This window comes from Ornithodoros turicata, unplaced genomic scaffold (genome assembly GCF_037126465.1).
Source record: "Ornithodoros turicata isolate Travis unplaced genomic scaffold, ASM3712646v1 ctg00000843.1, whole genome shotgun sequence".
In the NCBI taxonomy this organism is placed as follows: Eukaryota; Metazoa; Arthropoda; class Arachnida; order Ixodida; family Argasidae; genus Ornithodoros; species Ornithodoros turicata.
Window position 1 is genome coordinate 545,291 of NW_026999404.1, and position 14,308 is coordinate 559,598.

Consider the following 14,308-nt stretch of genomic DNA (forward strand, 5'->3'; position numbering starts at 1 on the left):
GATCCAATGGGTGCGCTCGACCCCCCACAATTTTGGTTCAAAAAATTACCACCCATTCCTTACGACAGGAAAAGGCATGTGTCCGAGATTTACTCGAAAATATGCCCGCTCAGAATTTACGCCGGGGCAAAGTTTGTAAGAATGACGTAAACCATACCGGGAAGTAAGTAGACTAGTGGGCAGAATATTGCAGCTGGGCAGGTTTTTGTGGTGCAGAACGAGAGAGCAGGGTTCAAATAATGTGCCAAGGTTAAAATATTCCCGCTTGTTCCACATTTGACCAGTCAAACGGACCCCATTCGCGGGGCTATTTCGTCCTATTTTGGGCCTCGCTAAGGACACTTTCCAGATGAGTGAGAAATCCAAGAAAAATTGAGGATATTAACCACTTCCAATACCATAAGTTAATTTATTTTGAAGATTCAATTCGCAGTAGTGTTTGCTACATTTAATCTCAAAGTTTGAACTTTGTTCAAAGTTCGGTGATTTCGATGCGAATTTTGAAAGTGAAGCGGTCGACGGGAAACAGTAAAAAGGTATGCACATGATAGCTCGAAATGCAAAGCAAAACATATAGAAAAAGTGAAAAATTACTTTTCCATAAGCGCGAGAAAATATTTTTTATGTCAGACATGGTACGTACGGACCGTGCGGGTATACTGACGGGCGGCTCTCGTAGCCGTGGTTTGCAGAAGACACCTGCCGGCTGGGTGACAGCTGTACCGTAGTAGTTCTGGACCTTCCTTTTTAAAAACCTAAATTGTCTTTGTTGATATCATTTGTAATTCCATCTTCGGCGTTCAGTCGTCGCAGTAAGAGAAATGCACAACGGTCCGTGAAGTGGTAATGGCGGTGGCGCTGCGCTCACAGGGGGAATAGGCAGTTTTCGCCCGTTTCCACAGCATCAGCGGCAGGGGCAGACTGGCCATAGGACTCACCGCGAAATTTCCCGGTGGGCCGATGGGGCTGGATACACATGGGCCGCTCAGTAGGCCGCTTAAGTGGGCCGCATAGTGCTAATCGCTACCAGTGTCACGAGTAAATGCTTGCTTGTGCAGTACCACCTCGATGCGGTAATTTGTGCCGACGTTATCTGTGAATGCACGTTGATGCTGTGGAAGGGCGAAAGCAGCCTATTGCCCCTCAGAGCGCAAAGCCACCGCCCTCACGACTTCACAGACCGTCGTACCCCTGTTTTACTGCCACGATTGAACGCTGAAGAGGGAATTACAAATGATATTGTAGAGGAGGGGGTATTCCTCTACATGAATCTTGGCCGGGGATGATGGAATGTCCCAGCCGGCAGGTGGACGTGGCCCCACGCTAGGACGGTGCCGGTCGAACTGGCTGGCAGGCGTAGGAGCGCGCGGCAGCAGAGACGCGTCGTCGTCGTCTTCCACGGGCCACCACATTATCAACACAGACCATTTTGATTCTCAAAAAGAAAGGTCCAGAACCACTATGGTACAGCTGTCACCCTGCCGGCAGGCATCTTCTGCAAAGCACGGCCACGCGAGCCGCCCGTCAGTATACCCGCACGGTCCGCATGTACCATGTCCGACATAAAAAATATTTTCTCGCGCATATGGAAAAGTAATTTTTTAGCTTTTTTATATGCCTCGCTTTCAATTTCGAGCTATCATCTGCATACCTTTTTACTGTTGCGCGCCGACCGCTTCATTTTCAAAATTGGCACCGAAGTCACCGAACTTTGAGTAAAGTTCAAACTTTGAGATTAAATGTAGCAAAAACTACTGCGAATTTAATCTTCAAAATAAACGAACTTAATGTATTGGAAGTGGATAATATGCTCAATTTTTCCTGGATTTCCCACTCATCTGGAAAGTATCCTTAGCGAGGCCCAAAATAGGACGAAATAGCCCGGCGAATGGGGTCCGTTTGACTGGCCAAATGTGGAACAAGCGGGAATATTTTAACCTTGGCACATTATTTGAACCCTGCTCTCTCGTTCTGCACCACAAACACCTGTCCAGCTGCAATATTCTGCCCACTAGTCTACTTACTTCCCGGTATGATTTACGTCATTCTTACAAACTTTGACCCGGCGTAAATTCTGAGCGGGCAAATATTTTCGAGTAAATCTCGGACACATGCCTTTTCCTGTCGTAAGGAATGGGTGGTAATTTTTTGAACCGAAATTATGGGGGGTCGAGCGCACACATTGGATCATTTCGCCTGGAATGACCCAGGTAGGATTCATTACAACACAGAAGTAGTTGGTGTTTAAAATTTTAATTTGTGAGCTTCGCCTGTTTGTCTGAGAGGATGTCCTTTGCAGTGACGTGACCTTTTATCTCACACAGCACAAATCCAAACAGCCAATCCTTTTGGTACTTTGTCACTTGTTCAAGGGGTAAAGGCTATTTTTCTGTCGCTTTCACCCCATTTGTCCAAAAAATACCAGAGGGAGAGAAAAATAAAAGTGGTTAATAAAGGTGACATCTCAACAAGTGTAGGTCAATAATCCTTCTTTTGCGTTCTTTGTGGGCGCAGATGTGACCTTGTCATTATTAAAGACGAATAGAAAAACTCGGGGATTTTCACGGATTCTGCAGGCACAGTCCTCAGCTCAATCTTTCAAGTTTAGACAGTGAAGCAATGTTCCCAAATACGCAGTAACGCATAATGCTGTTACACGTTAGTTAGTAAAAATGTAATGACGTTACGTTACACACTACTTTGTAATGCGTTACTCCCCCACCTCTGAAGGTAACTCATGTTTCTGACTGTAGCATAACTTTGTAACTTTCGCCTCGGACATGACATCTGCTATAATCATTTATCTTCAAAGTGCGACTTCTCCGCTCTTGTAGGGGGTGTCTTTCATGATGAGACCAGCACATCCCAGGTGAAAAGTGTCTGCAATCCCAAGTGGTTTATGAAAGGATTTCCACTTGAAACCACTTTGACATTTTTCCCAGGGTCACCTGGGATATGACCAGAGAACACAATAGCAGCATGTTTTCTCTGTAACAGTGGTTACAGGCTTCCTGAAAGCAGATACCTTGATGCAGAGCCAACTACAGGAGCTCATCTTTTCTAGCAGAATTTGCTGTTCGTAATCACTTAGCTGGCCGTGCATGCTTTCCCACGCATTTACAAGCTCCAGAAAGGCACGGTTTGTGTCCTCGAAAGACGGTGCTGCCATTATCTCAGATGTGGGGACGTTGTTAGTTGAGTCATTTATACCTGCATAAAAAAAGAAAAAAATTACTTTGCTGCTCGCAATTTTATGTGATGCAATGCAGTTCCAAAACGCCGAACGGCACTTACTACTACTTGGCATGCTGTCCTCAAGTCTCATGACCTTTAGAGCATGGTTAATGAGATGCCTGGCAAGTTCCACAGCATTTAGTACATGGGTGTCAAGATGGCCGGCAGCTTGTAGAGCCTTAAGTATGGTCACATCAGAGAAACATGTGGCCAATGCGAGGACAGCCCCTGTAAGCAGACGACAATGCTTAACGCAAACTGTCGCCCTGAAAGCATGCAATGGTAGAGGAGCTTCATTACCATGAGCTGGACAATTCTGAGCAGCTTCAACAAAATTATTCTGGACACTTTCACTCTCTTTGTAGATGGTGTCAAAAAGTGTGATCATACCACCTTCCAGTTTCTTACTGTCATCTTTCACGCTGTAATGATGGAGGACAACCATGAGGAAGTATGCGAGAAATTGCTTTGTTTATCGTTGTCCGCTGTCGTATAAAACTCTTACTGAATGAGGTACAGATGCATCAATGTTGCCCCAACAGCAGTATCATGTGGCTTAGGACTTGACATGTACTCTTTAGCGAGGTCTATCAGCTTGGTGGCGTAGCTTGCGTGCGTTACAATGCACGTTGAAAGAATTTTAAATGTAACTTGTCGTACCTTCGAAGCAAGATATATTAAGTTGCATTCACGACTGCTGACAAGGAAAGTGCAATGAGACTCACGTCGTCTGCCCCGTGAAAAATGCACTGCATTATGGATTGACGCGTTTTTCCTGAAGTGGGGTCGAGCCTGGTGCGAGTTTCCCACAGATAATTCAACATGATTCTCAGGTCATCTACAAGAGGAATGTCGTGGTTTTTACAATAGTGCAATCTGATACAAGTTGTATTTACCTTTTCGTTGAATCATCTTCCTCTTTCCCTTCGGATCATTTGAGAAAGTACCAAACACTGTTTCAAGTATCGTGATACACGTGATCATTCGCTGATACCCAGCTCCAGGATACAGGCTTTGAATGCACAAGCTCACAAGCCACTCGATAAAACCTACAAATATCACTCCCTTATCAGTCTGCTGTACATTCAAATAGAGCCTAATAAGTTTTGGGGAAAATATTTTTTCTAAATTGGGGAGGTAAAAATCGGGTATATAAACATGTGCGCTAAATGCATGCGAATTCGGGTGAGAAATTGGGCTCAGTTACTCAAACTAACTGCACTGGTTTGGTGGTTTGATGTAACTGCATTTGCTGCCAAACAAGTCCATGAGCATTCCTACAGATGTCTCAGTGAGGGCAATTTGCCGAATATTAATCTGTGTTCACCCTAAGGCGGCAACCTTCATTTCAGGGTGCAAATTCGGAGAACAATCGGGTGAAACCCTGGAACTTCAGGCTCTACATTTAAAGCTTGCAAGAGGCAGCGTGTTAGCACGCTAAGTGACAGGAGAGTAGGAGACAAATGGCACAGTGATGCTTACCTACAATTTTCGCAAAAGTGTCATTGGTCTCGATGTTTCCTGTGCCCTGACCTCTGGTGCGTGAAAATTCTGTCAACGCACGGTCACGAAGGCGGATTATAAAATTTTCCATGTGAATTGTTACTTCTGTGCGGAACCAAGCATCGTCAACATTAAGGTTATCTGGAAGGAACTTCATGATGCTCTCGAATTCTTCAGCAGTAGGCAGCTCTGGCGACAACAATGAAACACAAAAATGTTTGTGAGCACGGTGATGAAGTTGTACAAGATCTGACTCTGCAAGAGTTGAGAAGAGAGACGTACGTGATTTTGCGTGACATGAACAGAGGAGGCCAAAGACTTCAGCGCGAACTTCGGTCGATTTGTGATGAAGACAGTTCTGAACCAGATTCTTTCCCTGAAGAGCATTACACATTACATCATTCACATGTTGGCATGTTGCAGTATTCAACTTTAGAATCCTCTCTATATGTGACTTCAACATGATATGAGAGTTTACTGAACAAGGGGGAAAATATACAGCAGGAAAAGAAATAAACATGAAAAATATTTTAAAAAATGCACCTGTGACGTGGACAGAGGTATCCCTGCCTGTTTGGCAATCCGAGACAAGGTCACCAAAGATGTCAGTTTCAGTTTCTTGTCTTCCTTCAGCGTCGCACAGAGGTCCGCAAAACTGTTTGACACATTTTGCAAAGTCCATGGGAGGATGTGGGTTGTCAGATTATGACGCTGCACTCTAGAGCGGCCAAAATAGGGGTAAGGTCGGTTAAGATAACCAAGCGGCAGTGCAAGCATAAGGACGCTACAAAGTCTGCAGTCAGGATTTTAGCGTCGTACCTGTTGTCACTTGACATGGCATCGGCAATGACGTCTTTCCAGTGCTTCGTCCACGCGTCTTTCTCTACTTCTTTATTTCTGTAGCACAAAACAGAAATATATTAAAGATTCGGTTCAATAAAGTGCAACCACGAGCATTCTGCACGTACCGTTTTGCAATTGATGATTTGTAGACGTCACTGGCAACTGATGTCAGGTGAGTTGACGAAAGACAACCGATCACTTCTTTCGGTAGCTTTGGATCGAGTGCTATGCACTAGGAAAGGGAGATACATTGTATCAAATAAGTAGACAAGAAAAAGGAGACCAATTTCTTCATTCTCATTCCATAGGACATATGCGGAAAACAAAAAGCCAAAGAATGGAATACATACGCGGCATTTCTGTGGCATTGTGGAGGAAAAGTCAGCTGCATTCTATATTTACTGCTATCCAGACTGTATTGTTAGTTGGCACTAGAACACTGCACGAGCCGCATTCTTAGGCCCATGCCCAGCCCGGCCTTCCTCTGGACCCCCCGGGTCCGGCCTGATGTCTTCATAACGGTCTGAACCCGAGAAAGGAAGCTTCCTGGCTTGGGACCAGCCTGGGCCCAATATTGTTCTATGCTAACCGGCCCAGCCCACCAACTGCACAGTAGTGAGCTATAAAAGTTGACCAGCACAGGCTGGGGCCCGGTCCAGGGACACCATTGTATGGGCCCGTGTCCACAATGTCAAAACCAAACCCCGCCTGTCAAAAGAAGGCTTTATCCCAACCAACCCGCGAGCAGGGCTCAGGCTTTGGGGTAAGCCCAGGTAGTGCCCTAGTTGGTACACTTTGTTTGTTATAGGAATTGTTTTGGATAAGCCAACAAAACACACTGCAGTATTGAACCTACAAAAGTAGTCCATGCAATAGAAGCTTGGCCACCCTGTACTGACAATACAGCGATGAAAACTGTCAAGAAGTTCATGAAAAAAAACCTACCTTATCGAAGTCAACATGCTGCAGAAGGCACGCCAGGCTCTGAAACTTTGGCTTCGCTGTCCAAGGCATACGCATTGTCTTCTTTAGCAAAAATCCATGTAGGTCTGCAGAAATTGCTGCTGAAAAGGCTTGCCTTTCCAACATGTGCAACCTCAACAGGAAGCCGTAAATTTTCTTCACCAAGTCCGACACTCCGTTCACTGGGGATTCCCAGTTGGCTGTCACAACCATCATAATCTCGTCCACCTCCTTCGTCTCTGGCACAAACTTGCACTCGTTTGAGATCCGGAGACCTTCTTTGAAGAGACGTTCTACCGCGTCCAGCCATGTCAGGAGTCCCATAGTTGCTTGGAAACGGGGAATGCTCAAGTCTGAGCACAGCTTCACAACCACATCTAACAGTTCCAGTATGAGAGATTTGCCTTCAGTGTTTGGGCTGATAAGGAAACTAAGGTTGGCTCCTTTAACGAGTGCATTGGTGGTGAGGTTGAGATGGTGAATGGATGGGCGTGATACTGATAATGGTTCCCTTCGTGTAATGTTCAGTACGTCGTTGACGTCGAGGTGGTTTTGAAGAGGAGTGCAGAGGAATGTTTGGAAAATTGCGGCACTGATGTGTGGTGCGAAAGTTCCTGATAAGATGCGCACAACGAAAATGATTACGTGAGTATTGTTGATGGCAGATTGTCGGGTCTTGTTGAAGCTGACGACGTCTCCTGCGATGTCACTCTGTGTGTAGAGGGGAAGAAAAATATGAAAACGCTGTTTTCTCTTAACATAAGGTCGCTTCAGCACGATGAAAGCAATATTCCTATGCGACAATCTACTCGTATGTGGCAGGGATTTTTCGTATCTGGGAGGGGGGGGGGGGGGAGGGGTGACATATGTATCAGTTCGCTTTTCCGATCTTTTTGGCAGCTATTTTGGAGATGTTGAAGTTCATTGGTGGAGGGTGCTGGAAAAATCCCTGCGTAAAGGTACAACTGTCTTTTGATGTTCAGTGACACAGGTAGAATGTGAGTACCTCGCACTTGACAATGTCCCACATCAATTGTACTAGCCGTCGACCTACATCAGGTTCGTCGACATTTCGGCCTTCGTTGAGAACATTCAGCAGTTCCTGAAAATAGAGTTCACTTAAGAGGAAAGCAAACATGACAGATACCTTCTTTCTCTGAAAGGGTGTGGGGGTAGTTTTTTTAGGCACAGGCGATCCGTTACGATATTTTTTGTAAGATATGCTACCTGAATATTTTCGAGTATTTCCTGCTGTTTGCAGAAACCCTTGCATTTGGCAAGGAGACTTCGGACATCCAGGTTCGTTTCCATTTCTAAACATTCTCACGATGTAAACAAAACACACGTGTATGGCGTGTGTGGAAGAGTTGTACAAGCAGACTTTTCTGGAATTAACCACCGCGGCGGCGCTAGTGTTGAACCCAATTCTTTTCTTGTTTGCTTCTTGTCATGCTTCTTGTGGCCCTTAATTTTCAAACACTTTGTGTTAAAACGTGAACTTGCTGCCAAATTTTTAATTGCAGTCAATATTCACTGCTCGTCTGTAACGCTAAATAGATACGCGAGGGAAAATGTAGCAGACTGCTTCAATGCAAACATGGCTGCCTCCATCGGTAGCACATTCGTGAGAAACCTTCGGAAATTTCGGTACGATTTTTGAGTCTGCGTTTTTAATTTCCTACATGAAAAGATATTATGCATGTACCAAGACAATGTCACTTCCAGAGAAGGCATAAAACGTGTAATCTGTGCTGTTTTAGTGCATGCATAGAGCTCAAGTTCAGGCATGAGCGAACGATATTTCTTTCAACTGGTTCGCTCCAAACAGTTTCAGAATCAGCTGTGCACGAGTAGCATCGTGCAGAAGTTCGTGCTGCACCACAGAGCCGGCTGAACGACGGCCAACATGCGTGATCTGCGGGCACAGGACGTTTTCAACATCTCGGGTACTGCTCGCGAAAAAGATCATGAAACCATTTGTGAGTGACAATCTAATTTCTGTCTGATACTTCCTCCTCTTCTCCTGATGCCGGCGATTTATCTAGAATCGCAAGCATCTCCGCAAAATATTTTACAATACCAAACAGTGGTGACCACATGCACCTACTTATTATTTGATGTCACTTTTGTAACACTTAAGGCTCTTCCATGAATAATTCCTTTTCCAGGTTCCATCCAAAACAAAGCCAAAGAATCCTGTTGTACAAATATGGAAGAACATCACTGTTGCCGAACTGGCCAATGTGACGAACCGACCAAAAGGTGGCTAAACTCCGTAGTCACAGAAGGAAAGATGTTTCATGTGCCCGTATCTTTTAGATGACATCTACGAAGCAATGTTGTATGTTGAAAACACCGAACAGTACGACCAAGATGATTGCAGTATGTACAGACTCTTTCAGTTTTCAAACCTGAATGCTAACCAGTGTGGTTGTGACAGGCATTGAAGACACTGACACCATTTTTAAAATCCTCAAACGGCTTGGATTTCGAGGAGAAGTTCGTGCTCCACCGGAGCAACCAAAAAGCGAGAAAAAAGGGATAGAAGATGCAGTTAGGAGGTATGGTATTTGTGTAATAGACCTCTCACTATTTACAAACAAATGACGCCAGATTAGGGTGCCTGAATACTAGCTCCCTCTGCATAGGGTGAAGACAACGGCGTCGTCTGCTACGAATTTCTGCCTTCTTGACGCCCACGCACAGCTCACGATGTGCTCACAGAAGTGCAGCTATATGCTTAGAAATGCATAACAGAGGAGGTTGGAAAACGTGGGTGAAATCGGTACACAGCATTTATGCATATTAAGGGTGGGCACCAAAATGGCTGCTCTGCGGCATTCGATTCTGCAAAGGGTGACTCCACCCTACACAGGGGGAGCTAATATTCAGGCACCCCACGCCAGATGGTACGACAGCGCCACCAACTTGATGGACTGGAACTACTATAGTAAAAAATCAATAAGCGACAAGAAAGCCACACTAAAATGTAGCATTTGATATTCTAAGATTTTTATGTAATTTCTGACATGTTATTGGTTGTATGGCCTTGTTCTGCTCCAGTCTACTGATAGCCTGAGGAGTACATGTGGTGTTTAACGCTAAAAGGCAAACGTAAGTAAGTTGTACAAAGAAACCACATCCCACACAGGATTACAACATTGACTTTCGAGACAATCCAACACTCGAGTGGAGCCGCCTTTTCTTTCCTCGGTGAACTGGGAACGCAAAGCCCATGTTGGTGAAGACAAATATGTGACCCCATTTGTGTGTGCCATCAATACAAAAAAAGTGATCTGTGACCTTTGTGAAGGAGTACGGCTTAGTGAAACGGCGGTGTTCTTCATCTGCATTGTGTGGGTTTCACTATGTTTATAAACATCATGATTATGTCACAGTGGCGTTTCTTCAGTAGAGGTCTATTGAGAACGTAGAGCAAGTTTTAAAGTAGTTCAAGGGAAAAAATGTCATTTCTAGTAGACATGTAAAACTGTTAAAGGTACAAGTTATGAGAGAAAATTGGTTATTATATTCTGATTTGCAAGGCTGCCTCCCGATCCGAAGAATATGGTGAAGCGTCCTCCAGTAATCACCATCATGGGGCACGTGGATCACGGAAAAACCACTCTTCTCGACTCGTTGAGGCACACCAATGTCGTGGACCAGGAATTTGGCGGCATCACGCAGCACATAGGCGCATTCACCGGTAATATTCTTAGAGCACTGAAGCAAAAGTAGAGACATCACCAGCAAAGATTAAAGATTAAAAATTTATTTTCAGTAACACTGCCTAATAAGGAAAAGATAACATTCTTGGACACTCCCGGACATGCTGCGTTCTCTACGATGCGAGCGCGTGGTGCACATGCTACGGACATTGTCGTCCTTGTTGTTGCAGCAGACGACGGCGTCATGGAGCAGACCGTAGAGTCGATCAAATATGCGCACGATGCTAATGGTAGGCTTATTGCCCACGACGGTAAAGTCGTTTCTAATAATAATGCCGTTTCTTATTCCGTTAGTGCCAATTATTGTTGCAATAAACAAATGTGACAAGCCTGCTGCTGACATTGTAAGTTATTTTACTATGGAGCTATTTTGTTTCTTGCTATGTGCTTACTAATGCTTAAATGTGCCTCGCAGGAGAATGCAAAAAGAGGGCTTTTAGTGCACGGTATTCAAATGGACGATGAAGGCGGTGATGTCCAGTATGTCTGCATCTCAGCTCTCAAGGTATTAAATATACACGTGCCATGGCCTTTGCACACCTTGCACAAATTGACAGTGTTAAGAATACACGACGCAGCATCCTACGAGATGTGAACTTAGCTGATAAACAACTGTAGTGGGCTCGTTCAGTCCACAGCCTAGCAGATCTTCAACAAACGACCATTTTTCGTACATCAGAACAAACCCAGGTGTATGTTGTGCGGTACCCAGAAACAAAAACTTGTCTGTAACACACGGTTACCAATCCGCAAAGTGCACAATCAAAAACTTTGCCATGTATTTTTTTTTTTTACGCACCCAATACCTATATCATCCCAGCTGTGAGAAACTAACAAAATAGCATTCTCAATTCTCTCAGGGAACAAACCTCGACAAACTGACAGAAACTATTTTGACACAAGCGGAACTGATGGACGTCAAAGGTGATCCAAAGGGCCTCGTGGAAGGAGTAGTGCTCGAGTCCACAACAGATAGGCATAGAGGGTAATTCGTGCTTTTTAGCGTGTGTGTGTGTCTCTCTCAATCTTTGTGTGTGCACTTATAGGAAGTTATCAACAGCTTTGATACAACGAGGAACACTGCGAAAGGGGTCCTACATTGTAGCGGGAGAAGCATGGGCAAAGGTTTGCAAGTGTTTTTCCAAATAATTTCATCCTGTGTGTCTGTGAAAAGGTTATACATAGAGCCTGAAGTTTTAGGGTTTTACCCGATTCTTCCCTGAATTTGCACCCCGAATTGAAGGTTGCCTCTTTAGGGTGAAACCCGATTTTTACCTCGCAAATTGCCCTCACTGGGATGTCTGTAGGAATGCACTAACTTAATTGTTTCGGAGCAGATACAGTTACATCACCATTTGTACCAAACCACTACAGTTAGTTTGAGTAACTGAGCCCGATTTCTCCCCGAATTTAGCGTACAGGAAGTTTTTCCACCCAAATTCGCATGAATTTAGTGCACATGTTTATTTACCCAATTTTTACCCCCCGAATTAAAAAAAAAAAAAAAAAAATTTCCCGAAAACTTCTGGCTCTAGTTATACATGTACTCAAGTTATACGTGTACAGCTAGCGACACGCTTGTCTGAAATCAGCACCATGTAGTTTATCCCATCTCCAATCTCCAGGTGTGTTGAAAGGTCATTCATTTTGAGTAATAAACATGCGCAGTATGTTTTTTTTTTTTTTTTAATACAGTATTGGAACAACATTTCCGACGGCAACTAAGGAATATGGGCTGAAGAACTACTGACAGGCGATTCCAGACAACCGTGTCGCAAACAGGACTCGAATTTATACATTTAGGTTAAAGTTATGTCAAACACTGTGATATATATACTACATACTGCATCAGGTACGTGCCATGTTTGATGAGTGGGGCAAGCCTATTCAGAGTGCTCCTCCTGGTACCCCTGCTCAAGTGATTGGCTGGAGAAGCTTGCCTTCGGCAGGAGACGATATCATCGAAGTTGAGTCCGAGGTACAGCGTGCGACCATCTAGTTAGGTTGTAAGTAAAAATGGTATCTCTCCGGATTTCAGAAGCGTGCGCGTGAAGTCGTCGAGCTGCGTGAGACACGACGACAGGAGCAAAAAGAAGAGGCAGACAGCGTTGCTATTCAGAAGAAATTAGAGGATCACCTTGCCAAGTACAGGGTACGAATGTAGCACAAATTTACTTTTTAAAGATAAAATGGTTAAAAAGCAAGCGAGCTGGTGGCTAAGATCCATGACAAAAACCCGAGACTGGGAAAAAGACGAAAAACAGTCGAAAGACGTCTGTTTTTCGCCTTTTTCCTAGTCTCGGGTTTTCGTTATGGATCTTACTTTTTAATCCCTATTTACGCATATATCTTTTTTGTGGGTTGGAAACTGCTTATTCTCCTTGAAGGCAGAGTTGCAAGAGAGGCGAAGTAGAGGCATACGACGGAAACGACGACGAACAACAAACCGCGAAAAGGAATACCAGGTCGACGATTCTCCTCATCTGTCGATCGTCATCAAAGGTGAGATGACGTAACGCGCTACTAGAAAAAAAAAGACCGTGCACACTCAAACCGTTGAATGTTCAGGTGACGTCGACGGATCCGTAGAAGCTGTCCTGGACATTCTCGACACCTACCACTCGCATCAGAACTGCCGCCTAGACCTGATCCATTACGGCGTTGGACCAGTTACAGAGTCCGATGTCGAACTTGCACAGCCGTTCAATGGTACTGTTCTCGTCGACTCCTGGGGGAAAATTTTGAGATGGATCCGTTCCTTTTTCTTTCTTTCAGGCATCATATATGCGTTTCACGTACCCGTGCTTGACAACGCCGTGCAGTTGGCGAGGGAAAACAGCATTGCGATACGGGATTTCAGGGTCATCTACCATCTTATTGACGACATAAAAGAAGAACTTGGCAGGCGGTTACCGCATGTTCCCAAAGAAGAAGTAATAGGTATGGACGCAAGCGATTGGTTTGCTTGCTGCAGCGTACATGTTTTTTTTTTTTTTTTTCTTAAGTGCAAAGGATCACCACTAATATCTCAGGTTGTATTAGCTCAGTGCGTCAAGCATGGCATGCCCAAGTCGGTGTCGCAAAATTTTGAATTTGCCGCAGCAGAAGACCAGAGGCCTTAGCTGTTGCTACAATCAGATTCTGGAGAATTAATGATAGAAATGTACACTCAAAATCATTAAAGTCTTAGTGTTTTCATCCTCAGGTGAAGCTGTGGTAATACAAGAATTCACCGTCAACGACGGCAGGAAGAAACTGCCCGTTGCCGGTTGTCGCTGTATAAAAGGAATTCTAAAGAAGGATGCACTATTTAAGGTCGTAAGAGATGAAACTACACTGCACTCAGGTAAGCTTAAGAGTGTGTTCTCGCACATATTATAGCTAGACCCTGAAGTTTTAGGGTTAAACCTGATTTTTCCCCAAATTTGCACCCCGAATCGAAGTTCACTGGTTTAAGGTTAGACCCGATTTCTACCCGCAAAACTGCACCTAAGCTAGGCACCTCACGGCAATGACATACTAATTTTTCACAAAATACACGGTTGATCTCAACGTCTGATACTCTGGATAGGCTGTATAACGAACGTTTGTTCGACAATAGAGCCCGATTTATCCCCGAACTCAGTCTGATGGTAATTTTTCTGCCCGAATTTGCATGAATTTTCGACATCAATTTATCGACCCGATTTCTACCCCCCGAATTTGGAAAAATATAATACCCGAAAACTTCAGGGTCTAATTATAGCGTGCTCTTATTTTGCAGGACCACTTTCTTCCATGAGGCACCTTAAGAACGAAGTGGAGTCCGTCAGGAAAGACGTAGAGTGCGGGCTCATGCTGGCTGATCCAAATATCCGTTTTCAACAAGGGGACTCTGTCATCTGCTACTCTGTGCACCAAGTACCACAGGAAACGGACTGGGACCCTGGATTTTAGTCAGCTATTCCGCTACAATGTACACATGTAAAATAGTTTTTTGCTAATCATAAAATAAAATACAGAAATAGACTAGCGGCTCACGATGATATAATACCAGG

At 44.4% G+C, this 14,308-nt stretch overlaps 1 protein-coding gene and 1 pseudogene across 4 annotated transcripts in view; one reads left to right on the forward strand and one right to left on the reverse strand.

Moving 5' to 3' along the window:
* The window catches only part of LOC135375224 (uncharacterized), a 27,611-nt gene extending 19,705 nt beyond the window's left edge, over window positions 1-7,906 (reverse strand). For all 4 annotated transcript variants that reach the window (XR_010417186.1, XM_064607952.1, XM_064607953.1 and 1 more), the window contains exons 1-14: window positions 7,771-7,906; window positions 7,550-7,645; window positions 6,526-7,254; window positions 5,706-5,812; window positions 5,557-5,634; window positions 5,281-5,455; window positions 5,020-5,113; window positions 4,717-4,926; window positions 4,131-4,283; window positions 3,960-4,072; window positions 3,740-3,894; window positions 3,535-3,656; window positions 3,295-3,462; window positions 3,026-3,210 (exon numbers count right to left, since the gene is read on the reverse strand). Coding sequence is in view for 3 of the 4 variants with exons in the window: in XM_064607952.1 (XP_064464022.1) it covers window positions 3,026-3,210; window positions 3,295-3,462; window positions 3,535-3,656; window positions 3,740-3,894; window positions 3,960-4,072; window positions 4,131-4,283; window positions 4,717-4,926; window positions 5,020-5,113; window positions 5,281-5,455; window positions 5,557-5,634; window positions 5,706-5,812; window positions 6,526-7,254; window positions 7,550-7,645; window positions 7,771-7,854 (2,469 nt within the window). In the remaining variant the exon portion in view is untranslated. The remainder of the gene's footprint in view (window positions 1-3,025; window positions 3,211-3,294; window positions 3,463-3,534; window positions 3,657-3,739; window positions 3,895-3,959; window positions 4,073-4,130; window positions 4,284-4,716; window positions 4,927-5,019; window positions 5,114-5,280; window positions 5,456-5,556; window positions 5,635-5,705; window positions 5,813-6,525; window positions 7,255-7,549; window positions 7,646-7,770) is intronic.
* A 77-nt stretch (window positions 7,907-7,983) lies between these two features.
* Window positions 7,984-14,279, forward strand: LOC135375228 (translation initiation factor IF-2, mitochondrial-like; annotated as a pseudogene).
* Window positions 14,280-14,308: the final 29 nt, after the last annotated feature.